This window comes from Chroicocephalus ridibundus, chromosome 5 (genome assembly GCF_963924245.1).
Source record: "Chroicocephalus ridibundus chromosome 5, bChrRid1.1, whole genome shotgun sequence".
NCBI classification, from domain to species: Eukaryota; Metazoa; Chordata; class Aves; order Charadriiformes; family Laridae; genus Chroicocephalus; species Chroicocephalus ridibundus.
In genome coordinates, this window is record NC_086288.1 from 27,359,933 (window position 1) to 27,378,669 (window position 18,737).

Below are 18,737 nucleotides of genomic sequence, written 5' to 3' on the forward strand. Positions count from 1 at the left end.
AGCGCGGGGATCGCGCCCGGAACGGCAGCGTTGGGGCCCTGGTTGCGCCGGGGGAAGCGGCGCGGCGGCGGACTCGGCTCCGGGCGGCGAGCGGCGGCTGGTCCCCCATACCCTTCTCTCCGGTAAGAGCACCGCGGGCGGCTAGACGCGAATTCGCCGGGCGCCGGGAAGAGGGGGTTTTGGGAGGAGGAAGAGGGGAGCCTGCACGCACGCTTGGCGGCCGTTACCCTCGGCAGCCGTTACCCCCCCCGTCTCCCCCTGTGGAGCGAGGAGAGCCCGGGCGGAGCCGGCGGGGAGGCGTCGGCCGCGTTGTCCCTGTGGGACGGTCCCTCCTGGCACACGGGCGCGCCTGGTGCCGCGGTCTTGAGAAAACCGGGCCAAGGCGGTAACGGGTGCGGGAGTGTCCCCGCGGCCCCGGCGGGCTCTCCCTCGGGGCAGCGTGTCCGTCAGTTTCCACTCGTGGCCCTGAGGCGTGTAGGAGGCGCTGGGCCCCGGCGTTTGGCTGCGCTGCGGTGAACAGGGGAGGTTCAGCTCCTCTGTCGCGATAGGGACCGGCTGCAATTAGGGAGAAACAAACCAAATGGAGGTGATGTGTCCGTAATACACGGCGTATAAGTTTCAACCACAGTATAGGATGTTTTTGGATTAAAAGGTGGTGGCATCTTATTCTCTGAAGTATTTTGTCTTTAAAGAGTGGCTTTCAGATAAGAGGCCTTTTCTTCATTCTTAAAGGAAATGTCAGGGAGAAACTTGCAGCAAGTGTGTTGCAAAGGATCTGGTCGTGGCTTTGGTGTAACTAATTCAGACATTTAGTTTTGACTAAAATTTGTTTCTTCCACTGAGAAATCCCTGGGAGGATGATATCTAGAGAATTTGTAAACCTGATAAATTTTGGTAGGCATTGAATTAGGGAAAGGTGGAAACAATAATGGAGATATAATCAGTTTACCAGTGACAAACCAATGAGCAGTGGCGTCTGTTTAAACAGCTTCTTCAAGTCCGTTTTTGCAGAGTATTGAAGCTTGGTGGTAGTAGAGGTTAGCAAATCTCGGTTGCATAGGTATAATTATCTTCAGTTTACTTCAATAAATGTTTTTTGTAAATGTGGCAACACAACTATTCATGTAGGCAGATGTAACAGGAAAAGGCCTTGATTAAGAAGGGAACTCATGACAGAGCTCCAGTGCAAAAAGGACATGTTCAGGAGGTGAAAGTGGAGACACAGGCTACAAAGGAGGAATGTAGAAATATTGCCCAGGTGCGTGGGGATGGTGTTAGGAAAGCCAAAGCTAAGCTAGATTTGAAACTAAGATGATTTACAAGGAAAAATACAATGCTGCTGCTAAATGAGACAGTGTTTTAGTGACGACAAAGTCAGATAAGTGTGAGATAGTTGATGTTGTCTTTGCCTCAGACTTCACCAGTAAGATCTCCCAGGCCTTTTGCCACAAGGCAGGGTTCAAAGAGAGGAGGAACTACAAGTTGTGGAAGAGGATTGTAGCAGAGATTTGTTTACCTGACAAGTCCAAGTAAACTGGACTGCATTCAAGGGTGCTGAGAGCTGACGATGTCTTCCCGAAGCTACTCTAGGTCATCTTTGAAATGCTGTGAAACTGGGGGACATCCTCAAAGACTGAAGAAAAGCAAGTCTTACGTTCATCTTCAAAAAGGGCAAGAAGGACAATCCAGAGAACTGGAGGCTGGTCAATCTCAATGCTTCCACCTGTGGAAGCATTATCATGGAGCAAGCCATTTGTAGGCATGATAAGGTGGTGACTGAGGATAGCCAGCTTGGGCTCTACCAAGGATAAGTCATACCTGACCAACTGGCTTGTGCTCTATGACAAAATAACTAGATCTAAAGATGAAAGGAGAGTGTGGGATGTCATCTGCTGTGAGCTTAGGGGGACCTAATGGAAGCCTTTATATACCTAAGAGGAGATTGTTGAGAAGATGAAGCCAGTCTTTCTTCTCAGATGCATTGCAGATGAACGAGAGACAGCAAAAGTTGGAACGGGGAAGGTTCCAGTCTGAAGTAAGGAAATGAGGACAGTTAAGTGTTGGGACAGGTTGCCCAGAAGGTTCACCACATTCCTGTCTTCGGAGGTTTTCAAGACCCAGCTGGACAAAGTCCTGGGCAAGCTGCTTTGAATTCAATGTTGACTTTGCTTTGAGCAGGAGGTGGCACAGGGTGACCACTTGGGGTCCCTTGCAGGGAATGATTCTGTCATTCTTAAATAATGTACTGTTCGTAAGGAGTAGAAAACAACAAATGTAGGGCAATAGTGTAATATTAGGAATTACGGATAAACAGGTTACTGTGATATTGATTGAAATACTAATTTAAAAGTACAGTATAAAATATGCTGTAGAATAGAATGTAAAATGAAGGATACCAGTACTAGGAACTCCATAGCAGAAGATTTTACTCCAGTCTTCTAAAATTCTTTGGAAAAGATGTCAAAATAAATGAGAACTGATTAATACAATTGTTCTGATTAATACAGTTGTCTGGACTACTAAAGTGTGTGAGTTCTGGAATATCCCTCAAGGGAGAAATTATGTTGTAGTGAATCAAGTCCTGATTAAGATACTAAAACAAAAACTGAAAATCGAAGTTCAGATTTTCCTGCTTTTAAGATTTTCCTTGATCTACTTTATTAAGACTTTAATTAAATCTGAAAGTGAGCTGGAAAAGGCGTTATTGGTAAATAAGCAAAATCTGCCACTATCACAGTTATTAGATTAGTCAGGAAGAGAGAAAATCCTGCGGAACCTAAGAATCCAAAGGGCAAAAAAAAGAAGGTGAATTGATATTATGGTAGTAAGTGAAATTAATTATTGATGAACACAGTGTAGCGCATTGGAAGGAATTTCGTGCTGTTGATTAACGTTACTGTGTTTTAAATTGATTCCTAAAGATGTTGAAGGTAGCTGAAAAATATATGTGAGTGAAAGTCCTTTTAATCATCAGTGTCAGTGAAAAGTAAAAGTATTGATGAGTTTATAAAGAAAGGGTTTGATAATAGCATTGCAATATAAATTGAAGCTGTGCACTTTCTTGAAAAAATATCTTCAATTGTACACTTATCTCAGAAAATAATAGATGTAGGAGTTCAGAAACAGACGGATGAAAATATGACCATATCTGAAAATGTACTGTAAGTAGATCCATTTAACTGAAAGTTATGACGAACGAGATAATACATGTGTAGGCATGCAAAATAATAGCGGGCAAATAAATGAGAAGAAAGGGGCTCTTACACCCTGGAAATCTAACAAGTCTATTAAATTGGAAGACTGCATATTATGTATAGCGCTCAATTACGCTTGTATGTATTTGGCAAAAGACAATAGTACGCTCAAGAAATGAGAGACTTAAAAAATTCTTAGGTTTTTTAAGAATAACAACCCGGAAATTAACCTTTCTTTTCCCCCGTAGGGATTTAAACCACTTAAAGTAGTCCTCATTGTGAGGTTATTCCATGATTGTACCATGTAGTATTTTTAATATGATCTCAGATACTTCAGAGAGTTTTGTTACCTTATATTTGGCATTGTCTATCCATTATTAAATAGTTCTTATACAATAGTGAAAAAGTGTCAAACAGAGACCTAAGTTAAGAAAGGTGCTTTTAGAACTAGGCTAATGTGTTAATGCTTAGTCGCAAAAGGGTGCGCCTGAGTTCCTGTCCCTGCTCCACGAGTTGCCTGCATGTTCCCTTCAGATACTGCTTTGTGCAAAACCAGTTCTGCTCTGGGTTCAAGGATTATAACACAGCCCTCTAATCTCACAGCTGCGTTATCAAACTGCTACACAAAGGCGGTGTCATATTCACTTTTATCCCCTATTTTTTCTTCCTAAACAACATTTGCATTACTTCCTATACAAAGATTGCACTTCAACAAGGAAGTCAAGGAGTGCTCTCACGCAGAATAACCTATGGCATCATTGTTAAAACATTGTACTATTCTTGCTCCTTGGCTGTCAAATTGCTATATGCCGACTTCACCACCAGAGGAGCAGTTTATGAATGAAAACGTGAATGAATGTAATTGGATCTTAGGTTTGTAAGTATCAAACCACTGTTCTAATCTGAAAAGGCCACTACCAAAGGCAATAATTTGCCTTTTGGAGCAGGCCAATTAGTGGTATTAGCCTGTTTGACAGTTGTGTTATTGTGATCCAGTAAGGAGAGCATATTTATCAATTTACTATTTCCAGATAATGCTATTTTTAAGACAGCTATTGTGTTCGTTTTTCTATTAAATATCCTTACCTTCTTTAACTTACAAATAGATTTTTTTTTTTTATTTGAAACTATATGCCTCAACTGAGTGTACTTGACCTGTTTAATAAGCCCAGTGCCCTCCCTTCTCATGAGAAATTTCTTGTGATATGTTAGTTATAACTGTACTAGCCTATGACATTGTAATTTACCCTTGAGAGCAGAGAAAGAATTGCTGCAATTTCATATGCAAATGAAAGAATAAATACAGAGAACCCTTTTGAAATCTGGATTTTAACAGTTCCTTTGCAATAGATGTCTTTAAAAAGCTAGAGCCAGAAAAAAATCTGGGAAGTGTTACCTTCAGAAAGATGAAAACAGAATTAGTATTCTTACACTTGTTCTCTGAATACTCCAGGCATCCTGAATTGGCAGCTAATGACTGTTGAGGCTACCTCTTCCTCACATACACAAGTATATACTCCTAGAAGCCTCAGAAAAGAACTTAAAGGATTTTTTTTAACAGGGAACTATTAAAAATTTCTGAAATTAGTGTTTTAATTCTACTGTTTTCATTCAACAGAGGGTTTAGCGAAGTCCTAATTTAAGACTATATGGTACTGAAACTTGGAAGGCATATTCACAGAACAAAGAAATGGAAGAGATAACCTATCCACAGAACTCAGGAACAGCCTGAAAATTTATCAGAGGTAGATGCATAAAAAAAGAGGGTATGTGATTTCCACATGCATTGAATTCACTTTTTGTAAACATCAGAGAGAGACTGAATTGTCGGGATGGGGCTTGCACCGCAGTCTCTGCTTGATCAGTGAAAAAGCAGAGTAACTGGTGTGTAGTACTTACTAACAGAAGTTCTGTGGCCACCAAAAAATGATTTGACAAGTAGCAAAGATTAAGGAAGAGAGAAGAGGCTCTTGAAGAGGATTCTTAACTCTCTGCTGGGTCCATTGATAAAAACCCTGTGAAGTCTACTGGATGTCGAACTCCTTGATGATTTTAGTCGAGCGATTCTCTGGTGTCTCGTGAAAGCTCAGCATGAGATAAAGGTTCCTGGAGACTTCTAGGCAAGTATTGAGGGAGCAGGCTGCCACTGCTGATGTTTTGGCCAGAGAGGTAAAAGTTCACTGCCTTGAATATCAAAAGGAATTCATCAGACAAAACCTTGGAAGCTCCAGCTGAAAAAGCTGTCCAGGCAGTGCTTTTGAGCAGAACTGCTGAAAGCCTTTTCAAGAATGTCTTCTAGATTACTGTATTAAAAAAACCCATGTCCTGATGTGTTTCAAATGAGATTTGAAGGGATTATTAACAATACCGCTTCTCATCTATTTTGGAAAAGAGCAGGAAGCTTCCCTTCCCATGTTATTACTTAAATTATCAATTGTTAATTACTGATTAAGTTAGAAAGATAGCTGTCTTTGTAGGGACAATTTCTGTTGTAAATGCAATTCCTTACAGTTTTTGTTAAATTAACAGAGTGGGCTCCAGAGTGCAGAAATGTCTTACTATGAAGCAAACATATTTTTTCAAACCCATTCTACCCATTTCCTCACTTTATTCCATTTACATTGACACTATGGCATCTTAGAGCTCTGGATAGTCATTACTTGACATAAAAATCTAGGCTGTCACAAGGAGACTTGGATAAATCACAATCTGACTAATTTTTCTCACTGTTTCAGCTAAATTTAAAAATCGACAATATATTTTTTCAGATTTTTAATATATATAAAATTCTATACTAGCTGGTTTATATCTCATTTTGTATATTACAATGAGCTGTGCTTTTCGAAGTTTCAAAAGTTAATTTTTCTACAAGTAGGGATTTTTCTTTCTTATTCCTAGATACACAATGAGATAGAAATCACTGTATGTACAAATAATGTTAAGAAGAGGAGTAGTAATTGCTTTTCTTGACGTTTACACTTACTTTGCATACTTTTCAATATTCTGTATGTATGGAGTAACAAGAATATGGAATATTTGTTCCATTTATGCAAGTATGATGAGTTTAGTTTCTGAACATCAAATGTGCCAAAGAATTAATTTTACATCATTTCAGCTGTAAAGCTAAATTCTGAAGATCACAATCGGTCATCCTCTAATGATGATAATTAATTCACATATCATCCTTGCTGTGATTTAATATAATTTAATTTTACAGAAAAAATTTAAAATCTTCTGTGGGATAGTTAGCCACGTGCTGTTTGAGTTATGCTCCATGTGAATAAAGTTGTCGTTGTTTTTCTTTTTTGCTTTTCTTTTCTTCTCCAAAGACACCGCTATGGCTGCTACAGTGAACTTGGAGCTCGATCCTATTTTTTTGAAAGCCCTGGGCTTCTTGCATTCAAAGAGTAAGGACTCTGCTGAAAAACTGAAAGCGCTTCTTGATGAGTCTTTGGCCAGAGGGACTGACTCAAGCTATCGTCCGTCTCAGAAGGTATTAGTATTAAAGAGCATGGGTCATTTTTGTATGACTTTTTAAAGCTCCTGCTATTGCTAAGTCATCTTTTATAGCTGAAAAGTTAAAAGAGAATCAGAAATTGAGGAAAAAGAATAAGTAATTATGGAATGTTCATATTCCTCATTTCTCTTTTATGCAACATAATCCATTTGATTAATTGAAGTTAATGAAAAAAAAAGTCGCTTTATCTTGTTGACGTACCAAGACCTGTAAAAGAGTTATCCAACAGTATATTGCAAGTGTCATGACTTTGTAATAGTACTTTTTATGTTGGTTTTGATATTTTTGTTAGTAAGCTATCATACATGCTATTTAAAATTAACCTAAAATTATGGATTTATCCAGTTACAATCAGAGCTGAAAGGTCTCTGAAATGCACGTGATTTTTGCCACAGAGAAATATGAAACAAAACTAGCTATTTAGTCATAAATCTGGATCTCTTTTCTTGAAATTCTGTTGATGAAGTCATATGAGAATGAAGAGCATCAAATGGTTCGAAGCAGAAATGATTTGCAGGCTGAAACCATCACCTTCCAATGGACAAACATTATTTTCCGTCTACTGAAAATTGCTAACCACCTGCTAGGGAGGATATATGAATCTGAGATTAGTGTATGGAAATAACCAAGTGGGGACATCCTCATATTGCTATGTATCGCCATATGGATAATGAGGTAGTTCTCCCCTAGGAAGCCTAGAAGTCAGCCTGGTATGTTCTAATGATGGTCCGTATGCTGATATATTAGTAATGTTTCATTTCCACGTGTACGTGGTTCCGAATAACTAAAAGGCACTATTACTGCTACCATATACATGATGCTGGTAATGTCCTTTCTATTCAGATTGTTAACTCTGTGAAACCTAAACTGCACTTCCGTCTAACACAAGTCTCAAAACTCTCAGGAGCCCTCTGCGTCAGAGCTCAAAGAAGCATTGGTTTGTAGTTTAAAGAGGAAGCAGGGAGACGAATGATAGTACAAAGGGGTTTGGGAAGACAATTCTAATAACAGGTCAGCTGGTAGTCACTTGCCCTCAGGTGACACTGGGGCTCAGACCAGAGGAAGAAATCTTTTGCTCCCCTCTTTTCAGTGTGTCTGCAGTGTCAGCTGGACTGCAAAGCTCAGAAATTGAAAAAGTACAAAGATTCCTTTATTTGCATTCTCAGGCTGCTGGATTAATTTGTGGTTGACCATAAAATCCAAGAACAGAGTAAGGAGCGCAGGATTACCACAGTCAGGCAGATGAGGAAATCCATTTCTGACTCTGGATGCAACAAAAAGTCAGCAAACTTGGGGGAGCTGAAACTCAGGGCTCGGGACCTATCCCAGTACACAGCAGAGAATTACTCTCTTCTTAGCAAGCTGGGTGGGGGGTACCTTGCTCATGCACATTGCTGTGATTAATCACTCATTTATGGACTCGCTTATTATCCATTGCTGACACTAATGCATCATTAATAAGAACTATTGATTTCTGTTGAGATCTAAATTTATTAATCTGATAGGTGAATATGGACTGAGATTAAGCAGAGGTCAATATTTTCCTCAATGAGGGAATGAAGCTGGTGACATCAGATGTCAACTTATGTTTTCAGCTTATATTGATTTTGTCCTCAGAACTATCTGAAAATTTGTGTTCATTATCTCTTTGAATTTTAAAAGCAGAAAAGTTTTCTTTTTTAATTAATGTTCCAAAGAGGATGTGTCTTTGGAAAAAGAGGACCTTTTCCTCTGGAAGGTGAGTGATAAGGGGAGGTTTTAATAATTGACTTCAGCTTAAACCACTAATTTGTTGATGTGATATGAAAATATTTAAGAAATGTTAAAAAAAAAAAGTGTATATATAGGTGATCAATGCTGTATGACATGTTATTTACCTAACCTGTTACCTAACTAATTGTAAACTAGGAAGTAACTCAAGTGTAGGGTCGTAGTGTTTGCCTTCAATGTTTGTTTCTGGTTTTAGGAAGTAGAGCAACCGAAAGTATCTGTTACCAAACCTATTTCCAGTAAGCAAGAGCCTAAAGCTTCTTCTAGTTTGCCTTCTGGCAACAACAATGGCAAGCCCACTGCATCAGAAAAGGTGAAAAAAGAAACAGAAAAGAGATCTGCTGATAAAGTAAGTGATTGTTGCTCTCTAATGAAATAATTCGGTTAACAGACTTGAAGATGTTTTAGACAAAAGCTCTCCTTTTTAACCTGTGTAAGTCAACTCATCTAGTTGGGCATAGCCTGTGTGCTGCATCCAATCATGTTGCCATTTGGGCAATCCAGTGAAAGTCTTGTTATAATTACTCTGTGAATATTTTCTCTGCTCATTGCAGAGGGGTTGGACTAGATGACCTTTAAAGATGCCTTCCAACCCAAACCATTCTATGATTCTATGTTTCAATTATCCTGATAATAAGAGGTTACTAAAATGTATCAATCCGAAATGTGGGATTCCCAAAGCTTTTTCCAGTATTTTGAAGTACAAAAAGTGGACTTAAGATTCTAGTTCATAAATATTTTGAAGAAAACACATATCTAAGGAAAATAAGTTGTATGCATGCTATGTAAAGTACACCTTCTTATGTTGCTAACCTAATTGTTCCAGTCATTTTCTCCTTTTAATAATATCCATTAGCTTTTTATGTTTTCCCATTCTGTGCGTGTGTGTGTGTAATAGATAAAAGGGGATACTGCTGAAGGAGCTGATACACCAAAGAAGCCCAGACTAGAGAAGCAAGAGGCTCGTTCCTCTCCTATTACGGTTCAGACAAGCAAGGATTTATCCATGCCTGATTTATCTAGCTTTGAGGAAACCAGTGCTGATGACTTTGCTATGGAAATGGGATTAGCCTGTGTTGTTTGCAGGTAAGTCCACGTTGCTCCATTGCAATTGTGTAGTTGCCTTTTTTTTTTTCTGTGTACTTTTGAGTTAATGCTTCCTGTAGCTTTTATTCTGGAAATCACTTAAGCACATCTCCAAAATTAATAACAAATTTAAGGATCTTTCATGAATAAGAATGGTTTCTTGAAAATGGAACCTTTAATGAGACAACCAGCATTTCTTCAGGAAAGGTCAAGTGAAAAATAATAGAACTAGACAAGATGCAAAACCTGTCATGACCAATACTAATTGTTAATTATTGGAAAACAAGATAAAATATTAACGACTAATGATGAGCATTAAAAAAAAAAAAACCAGTTCTCTTCTGAAAACATTCTTTTAGTGGCATTATTACGAGATCTGTATGCGTTGTTCCTCTTTTCCTGATTATTTGACATCAGTTTACACATAACCACGTTTTTTTCAGTTAACAGTTTAAATATATCATACAGTCAAGACATGTTCTTTTTGCTTTTCAATAAGGGCTCAAAAATTGGATCTTGGTAACATTTACTAACAATACATTTAGTGTTAACACAAGTATAAAATGCTCTTGGATATCCATCCTGGGATCAAATCACTCAAATCAGGATTTGGTTTCACAAGTGATTTATATCCCTGTAAGCCCCTGCTGCTGCCAGAAGGAACAGTTTGGCTCTCCCAGTTGTACCTCCTTCCCTGTCCTGTTTAGGAGGTGTATTGCCCACATAGGCTTGTGATCAGTTGAATCAGCTTCTGGATCAGGTCTCCACTTGGGTGTTTCAGTAGGTTTAGGTTTCAGGCAACTTAGTGAGTGTAAATGCTTATGGTGGCACGTGTGTGGATGCAGGGATGTAGAGCCAGGACAAAGGAAGGTGGGACTGGCCTTTTGGTAGCAGTATATATTTTAGCTCAGCCTAATTCAGTTGGGAAACTGTGCTTTATAACTTTGTTCTTTGGTCATTTCCATGGTCACTCCTGTTGTGCAGATAAGGAGGCGTCGCCAGTCCATGGAGGATAAATTTCCATTGTTACAGCTAATTATACTGTTAATCAATTGTGGACTGATGAGATTCCATGTCACATTATTCCCACGTGTAAGCTCAAGTGCTTAAATTTTTATTATAGTCATGGAAAAAGGAAGAACAGTTAACAGAAGTTAAAACATTTGAAGTATGAAATAAAAATTTCAATTTTACCTTTCTTCCTGCAAATTCTGGTTTTTGCTGTCTCCTAAAGGGGCAAAGCCCTGTTCAGCGGTATGTTAAAATGCTACTAAAAACAGTATGATATTAACTTCTTTGGCAGGAAGACATAAAGAAAAGTTTTGTTTAGACAGTCTTGAGCTGCTGTGGATTATTAATTCTGCATCTTCGTGGCAAATGAGAAACATACAGGCAAACTGAGAAATGCCTGCAAAGTAAAAAAAGTAAGGAAGGAAAATGCAACTACTGTGCCTACTGTGGCCAAGACTTTGCTTTGAAAAGGATAGGCCAGGTATGTGGTTCCGTTAGCTGTTCCACAATCGGTTTTTAATCTGGCTGATGAAGGCACAAATTCTTAGTGCTCTTGCAAAAGGTGTGTCTATCTTAGCTAACTAACAGCGTTGATGGCTAAGGGGAGAACAACTGACATCATCTACTTGGACTTATGCAAAGCATTTGACACTGTCCTGCATGACATCCTGGTCTCTAAATTGGAGACATGCAGATTTGATGGATGGACCACTCGGTAGATAAGGAACTGGCTGGATGGTTGCACTCAAAGAGTTGCGGTCAATGTCTCAATGTCCACGTGGCAAGCAGTACCTAAAGGGGGCCTACAAGAAAGCTGGAGAGGGACTTTTTACAAGGGCGTGTAGTGATAGGATGAGGGGTAACATTTTTAAACTGGAAGAGGGTAGATTTAGATTGGATATCAGGAAGAAATTTTTCACTATGAGGGTGGTGAGGCGCTGGAACGGGTTGCCCAGGGAAGTTGTGGCTGCCCCATCCCTGGAAGTGTTCAAGGCCAGGCTGGATGGGGCTTTGAGCAGCCTGGTCTAGTGGGAGGTGTCCCTGCCCATGGCAGGGGGGTTGGAACTAGGTGATCTTTAAGGTCCCTTCCAACCTAAACCATTCTATGAGTCTATAACTAAAATAGCTGTCATTAAGCTGATACCAGAGGGAGGGAGAAACACAGCAGGGAAAGAAACATACCATGAGAGAGGCGATGGAAACAGTCACCCAATGCTTAGGACTTGTTTTCATTTTACATAAAATCTGCTGGAACTGATGTCATGTGGTTCTTGATCTCCATCTCAAGCTGGACAAGGTGTTTTTCAGAGTACTCATGCTTCAGACTTTCTGAATCCAACACATTGGTTAGACAGTATTCCACTATTTAATGCTCAGCTTTCAACATGTGGGCCCTTTTTGGGGTTGGCCATCTTGAGCTGATATAATAACATATGAAATACAAAAGCACTGCATATTCTATAAAATAATTCAAGTATGAATAGTATTGAGAAAATGACATCTTTTAATAACTCAATCAATTAATCAATCAATTGTGAATGAAAACATCATGTCCACTTGCAGAATAGGTGGGGTTCGTAGCCAAAGGGTTTATATTTGTATTGCCAAAGGGTTTATATTTGTATTGCTTAAGAAAACGAGTTAACAAGAACCCAGGTGTGGGTTCACAAATGCAAAAGAGTGCGTTTGAATATTAACTGTTCCTTTTTTATAGATGTAAAAACTAAAGTAGAGACATTCAGCATTTCTTCAAGATTTGCCCAGTGTCCAATGTATTTTCGTAGTAGTTAGGAGTATTGAATGTTGATGCCTGTGGTGTTTTTCTTCTTGTTCTTTTATACCAAGTTAGGCGTAGGGAGAGAAGGACTATTAAAATAACTTCACCCTCTGCAATACCTGCAGATCTTAGAAAAGCAAGACGCACCAGTTATGTGGCTTCTTAGTTATATGAAGAAGAAATTCTACATGCAATTTGCAGATGATAGTGAGCTCTGTCTCACAAAAAAAAAGTCTTTAAAAAAGCCTGGTTTTGAAAGAACAACCTTATTTTTTATGAGTCCTTTTTTGTTTGTTTGTTTTCTGAAGGTAAAAAAAATGATTACGTTTTTTTCTTGGTTGTCATACCATTTAAAAATAACTTCAGTTTAACTTGTTTCTGGGCATGAAGAGTTCATGTTTTTTTAATCGGTCTGGGATTGTTCTTTGTAACTTTTAAAATAGGGTGAGTCTCCTCCCTTGAGACATGAGGTTGAAACATCAGTGCTTTGTACTGACCCAGTTTATTTAGGAAAAACAAACAAAACAGGTTTTGAAGTGTCCTGCATCTAAAATAATGGGCCCTGGAATTTCAGAAAGATTTCTCCCTCTGTTCTTACATAGCCCATTTAAAAGAAAAATACTTCTTAGAAAATGTTCTCGTCTCCATATGGACAATACCTTCAGACTTCATTTTCCTGTTATATAAAGAAATAAGGTATTACCTTTCCCCACCCATCTACAAATAGAGTTTCCATGGTTACCTGGATACCTGCTCCTCGGGGATATGAGCAAAAGCAGCTTAGCAATTAAATAGCCTGATTTGTCATCTGAAAGAAGAAATCATTAGGAAAATGGTATTTGGCTAATTCACAGACATACTCCCAGTCATGTGTATATCACTAATTTGTCATTTATATAGCGTGATTACTTTCACCAGAGGCCCACGCAAAATTAAGTCCTCATCACCAGCTTACACGTTTGCGTCCAGGCAGGACTGCACAGTTAATCCTTTCTATTCCATCTTTCCATGGTTCTGGTATTATCTCAAATTCCAAGTGTCTGTTTGTGTAGTAGGGACCAAAAGGATGGCTAATAAAACATTTTTAAAGTAGTATACAGCTTGGGTGATTTAAATCCTGTAGCAGAAAGCACTCTTACAGGCTTGTCATTGGAAATAATTTGTTCATGAACTGTATTGCTCTACAGCTTACAGAAAAATTATCCAAATGTAGACTAGGCCTTCATATGCCAATATAATGAGGAAGTAATAATTGGTATACAGTGAGGTATCCGTAAATGCCGAGGTGAAGCAAAGCAGGTGAGACTTACATTTCTAATATAAAAATCAAACAGGGAAATCAAAAGTGTCATATACACGTGTTTAATAGCTTTGGAATTTCTAGATAAGTTTTAGACTTTCTTGAAAGAAATTACCTTTAAAAAAAAAAAATTCTAAAATATTTGTTGGTAAGAACTCCTTCAAGAGGAAAAGGAATACATTTCATTTGCCGCAGGTAGAAAATATATGTGAAAGCAAAAATATTTTTAGTTTTTATCTTAAGCCTTGCAAAATTTCCAACAATTGATAATCCTTTAAGTGCTTTCTCTCATAATCTGTTCTTAACTATTTGCTCTGCAGGCAAATGACAGTTACTTCTGGGAATCAGCTAGTGGAGTGTCAGGAGTGCCATAATCTCTACCACCAGGATTGCCATAAACCTCAGGTGACAGACAAGGAAGTGAATGATCCTCGACTTGTATGGTATTGTGCCCGCTGTACCAGGCAGATGAAGAGAATGGTAGGAGTCAATTTTTTGTTTCATATGAGCACTATTTGAATACAGCAGGCTATTTCTAATACATGAGAGTATTTTATGGTTTGCAGAAATCTGTGCAAGTATGTTGGAGAACCATTTTTCTCAGCAGTGCTTCCCTTGCTGCAGCTGTGTTTTTTAATGTAGCATCTCAAAGAGTATTCTGTAATGTGCTTTTTAAACAAAGCTTTTTAAAAAGCAGAAGTTGAGTGAATAAGAATGAAATAGGATTATTTCCTACTTGGTAAGCAGCAGTTGAAAAGGTGTGGTTTTTTTATTTCAGGTGATACTCACTTTTTAGTATGTGTCTGCCAAATAGCCCTAGAGTTTCCATTTTCTTCTCAGCTTAGGACATGAATGGATGTTTTCCTGTAAGACAAGACTGCAAATTTTGGTCCAGATCTTGTGTTGAGTGTTCTCAAGCTCAACAATAAGCTGAGGGTAGCACATTCCAGGAAAAAAAATCCCCTTATTTTGATTGATCTGCATGTTAATTTCTTGACCTAACAGACTAATTATTCCTGATCCCACAGAAATTTCACTCATCTCATTATGAGAAACAAAGATCAGAGTAAGAAGGCATCTTTGGGTGCATGAAACATTAACCATTAGTTCACATGACTTTAGTTCTGACCTTTTAAAATCAAACCCTTTTATAGAGCAGATATTGTGTTCTGTTTTGGAACTGTTGTACGATAACTTAGCAAATTGTTATCTATTGAAATGCCTCTAGTAAGAAACAAGAGGAGGTGGCAATGTAAGATCCTGATCTAGGAGTTGTCGTCACTGACTGAAATACATTATTATTCTGATGATCATCAGGCTTTTGAACTCAGAGGAGTGTTTGCTTGAGGTCTGATTTTGCATAGGATAGCGATTGCACCCATTCAGTGTTTGCCGTCAATATGCCCTTTCCTTTTTATGTTTCAGCATAAATTCTACCATTTTACCTGCTGCTTCTTAGCAGATTCTTACAGCCTGCATCCCAGTACTGCTGAATTATGCCGCTGTCTTCCTCAAGTTCGCCTGTCTTTGCCTTATTTCTGTGAAGGCCCAGGGAACAGTCAAAACAATCAATGTTATGGGGCCCATAACTAATTTGGGGTTTTTTTTCCTACCACTTATACAGGCTCAGAAGACACAAAAACCACCTCAAAAACCAGCTCCTGCAGTGGTTTCAGTTGCACCAGCTGTGAAAGACCCATTGGTCAAGAAGCCAGAAATAAAGTTAAAACCTGAGACCCCACCAACTTTTCTAGCATTCAAGAGAACAGAAGTCAAGGTAATGTAGTTTGAATTTTCCAGAGGAAGAGTTTACATTTTGCTGCATGGGTTATCATTTTTTCAATCAGACCAATCTTTTCTTACAAGACACGTGCATGAAAATAGTTTGCTATACTATGGGTACTGAGTAGTACCATGGCATAGTGGTTTTGGATTAACATAAAAGAGTGGGGAAAAAACCCTCAATTCAACTATAAGTCCCTAAAGCATCCAGCTCTTCACTGGTTTCTTTTATGTTACAAGGGAGAGAACAGAATTTAGTCTACAGATATTTTTTTTTAATTATATTTTATACAAGTAGAAATCCTCATAAATGTCTGCTAGCAGCCCAGAAAGCCAACTGTATCCTGGGCTGCATCAAAAGAAGTGTGGCCAGCAGGTCAAGGGAAGTGATTCTCCTTCTCTACTCTGCTCTGGTGAGACCCCACCTGGAGTACTGCATCCAGCTCTGGGGCCCTCAACATAAGAAAGACATGAACCTGCTCGAGCGGGTCCAGAAGAGGACCACAAAGATGATTCAAGGGCTGGAGCACCTCTCCTATGAGGACAGGCTGAGAGAACTGGGGTTTTTCAGCCTGGAGAAGAGAAGGCTCTGGGGAGACCTTATAGCAGCTTTCTAGTACTTAAAGGGGGCCTACAGGCAAGATGGGGAGGAACTCTTTATCAGGGAGTGCAGTGATAGGATGTGGGGGTAATGGTTTTAAACTGAAAGAGGATAGATTTAGATTAGGTATTAGGAAGAAATTCTTTAGTATGAGGGTGGTGAGATACCAGAACAGGTTGCCTAGAGAAGTTGTGAACGCTCCCTCCCTGGAATTGTTCAAGGCCAGGTTGAGTGAGGCTTTGAGCAACCTCATCTACTGAAAAGTGTCCCTGCCTGTGGCGGGGGGGGTTGGGACTATGATTTGCTCTCTGTGGTAAAGTTATATAGGCATATTTTGATTGAAGGCTTCTCATGATAATAGGGAAACTCTAGCTGACTCTGTGAGGCCTAATTTAGGACATGGCTGCTTCTTATATATGTTGCCTCATGTTTCTGTTTCTCCAGTTATTTAATAAACGTGTCACAAGCTGCTCAAAGGTGCTAAACCAGAAGCAGGGTAGTAGTCTAACAAAGCAAGACCCTTTCCTAGGAAAACACACCTTTAGCTCAGAATCAAAGCTGTTATTCATTGCTCAAAGTTATGTTTGCTGTTGCTCTGCTTGGATGCAAACCATCGTGAATAATATAATGGCTATTGCTGAAGCGTTTATACTTGTGAATAACTTTATTCACCTCCACAGAGTTATTTTATGTGCCTAAATGTGTTGTAAGAGTGAGGCCCGATTTCATCCATCATCTTTACTGTTTAGAAACTGTCTGGATATATTATAGAAGGGGTATTACTCGAATAGAGGGGTCTGATTTCCATTTGACTCCACTGTTTGATATAACTCTGGTTTCATAATTCAATGTGTGTATTATCCCCATCTGAAAACTGGGGATTACACGGTTTAAGGTATGGGAACTGCAGTTAATGTGTATAGCACTTTGCAGACAAGGAAAGCTGTTTGCAGAAAGTTTTGGGTTTTGCAGTACCTGCATGGGAAGACTGCAGGAAAGAAGTCCAGTGACTTTTTTATTTTTTTACATTGTATGTATGGTACAGGCTGCTATGAACCAAGAGGAGGGAAGGAAGGAAAAAGTTTAGACACTGCTAGTTTGACTAAAAGACCGTAATAAATGCAATACTTAATTGCTCAGTGTCTGATTTTTGCCTGAGCATCTGTCATCTTGTTAAAAAGTGACACCAGGTAACAACAGTAAACAATAAAAGGTGGTTTCTTGCCTCCCTTTTATATACTTCACAAATTTGGGCTTTTTGTAGCACTTCAGTTAAACCATCTTTCAGAGTTTATGAGGGGATCGGAGTGCCATATGATAGCCTGCTAGCTGTATAGAAGAAAGGGAAGAAAAGGCAATATTGGTTTTATGTGGCTGGGAAATTAAAAGTTGGCTGCACCTGGCATCCTTTCCTTTTCTTGTTAATACTTTTAACTGTAGTGACCAGTGACGAAATATTGTCCATTGGGTGTTCCTGGGAACTGAAACAGAGGCTCAACCTATTCCTGCTGTGATGTGTTACACAAATAGATGCTACTATAATAAGAATGCTTTATTTATTTCAGACCTCAGCAGCAACTTCGGGAAACTCATCCAGTACAAGTGTTTCCTCTTCAGCAACCAGTGGCCTTACAGGATGGGCTGCTTTTGCAGCCAAAACCTCCTCTGCCAACCCATCAACTGCCAAACTGGGATCAACAGCACAGAGCACCAGTGGGAAACCTGCAGCTTCTTCAAATAACCAGAAACCTGTGGGTTTGTCAGGGTTGGCAACTTCCAAAACAGGACTAGGGTCAAAAATAGCTTCTGCCAACAACAGCACAAGCCCTGTTCAACTGAAACCTCCTCCACCTCTGACACTGGGGAAAACCACTCTTAGCCGTTCGGTAAGCAGTGACAATGTCAGCAAAGTAGGTCTTCCTAGTCCCAGCAGTACTGCGCCGAGCACCAGCAGCCAGGTGAGCAGTGGGAATGGCAACAGTGGGACTGCAGGTAACAGTGGGGGCAGCACAAGCAAAACCACAACAGATACTGGTAATCAGTCAACCTCCCTAAAAGGCCCGACTTCTCAGGAATCTCAGCTCAATGCTATGAAAAGGTTACAAATGGTCAAGAAGAAGGCTGCTCAAAAGAAACTCAAGAAGTAGTATGGCTGCTTGCTAATTTTGTTGGTTGTGTTCTGTGAAATGGCTGCATTGCTGTTTTTCTTAAAGAAAATGCCCCGATTACTGAACTGAAACAGTGGTTAAATCAGGGAAGCCCAAAACCTATGTTATACAGGAGGTCAAACTTTGATAATCCTAGTATTCCTTCTGACTTTGCAAATCTATAAATTGAATATGTTGGAGGAATTCACAATTGTATGCTCCTGGTTTTTAGCTCAAAGCACTGAAACTTGAAATTGTAAAAGTTGGGTATTTTGGAGTATAAAAAAAAAAACCCAAATGGATTTATGTGGACACTTAATAAATTGAACTTCCTGAAACTGTCATTCTTAAACATTATTAATAAACATATTATTAATCTGGGAAATCATTGCTGCTTTTCTTTCACCCCATTTTCCAATACTTAAATGCTTCAGCTATTCAGAGTTGTCTATATTGTGCAGAGTTAATGGAGTTTATCCAAAATAATACAGTTCCTTAGGGGAAAAAATGTGTTTTCTTTTAAACAATTTTAAAAATTAACTGTTAAACAAC

General features: G+C 39.1%; 1 protein-coding gene across 2 annotated transcripts; it reads left to right on the top strand.

The window, feature by feature from the left end:
- The first annotated feature begins 1 nt into the window (after position 1).
- Positions 2-18,542, top strand: INTS12 (integrator complex subunit 12). Of its 2 annotated transcripts, none has more exons than XM_063337023.1 (7): positions 2-122; positions 6,524-6,687; positions 8,678-8,830; positions 9,380-9,567; positions 13,976-14,135; positions 15,280-15,432; positions 17,604-18,542. In XM_063337023.1, the coding sequence occupies exons 2-7, from the start codon at positions 6,532-6,534 to the stop codon at positions 18,183-18,185; spliced, it is 1,392 nt and encodes a 463-aa protein (XP_063193093.1). In that variant the 5' UTR covers positions 2-122; positions 6,524-6,531; the 3' UTR covers positions 18,186-18,542. The 2 variants fall into 2 exon arrangements, with proteins under 2 accessions (XP_063193093.1, XP_063193094.1); XM_063337024.1 differs by lacking the exon at positions 2-122 and adding an exon at positions 4,812-4,939.
- The last annotated feature ends 195 nt before the right edge of the window (positions 18,543-18,737 follow it).

Excerpts from the sequence above, each read along its gene's own strand:
- INTS12 (XM_063337023.1), top strand. The coding sequence starts at position 6,532 with ATGGCTGCTACAGTGAACTTGGAGCTCGATCCTATTTTTTTGAAAGCC. Across the intron at positions 8,831-9,379 it reads AAAAGAGATCTGCTGATAAA|ATAAAAGGGGATACTGCTGA; the intron begins GTAAGTGATTGT and ends TGTGTGTAATAG. Across the intron at positions 15,433-17,603 it reads TCAAGAGAACAGAAGTCAAG|ACCTCAGCAGCAACTTCGGG; the intron begins GTAATGTAGTTT and ends TATTTATTTCAG.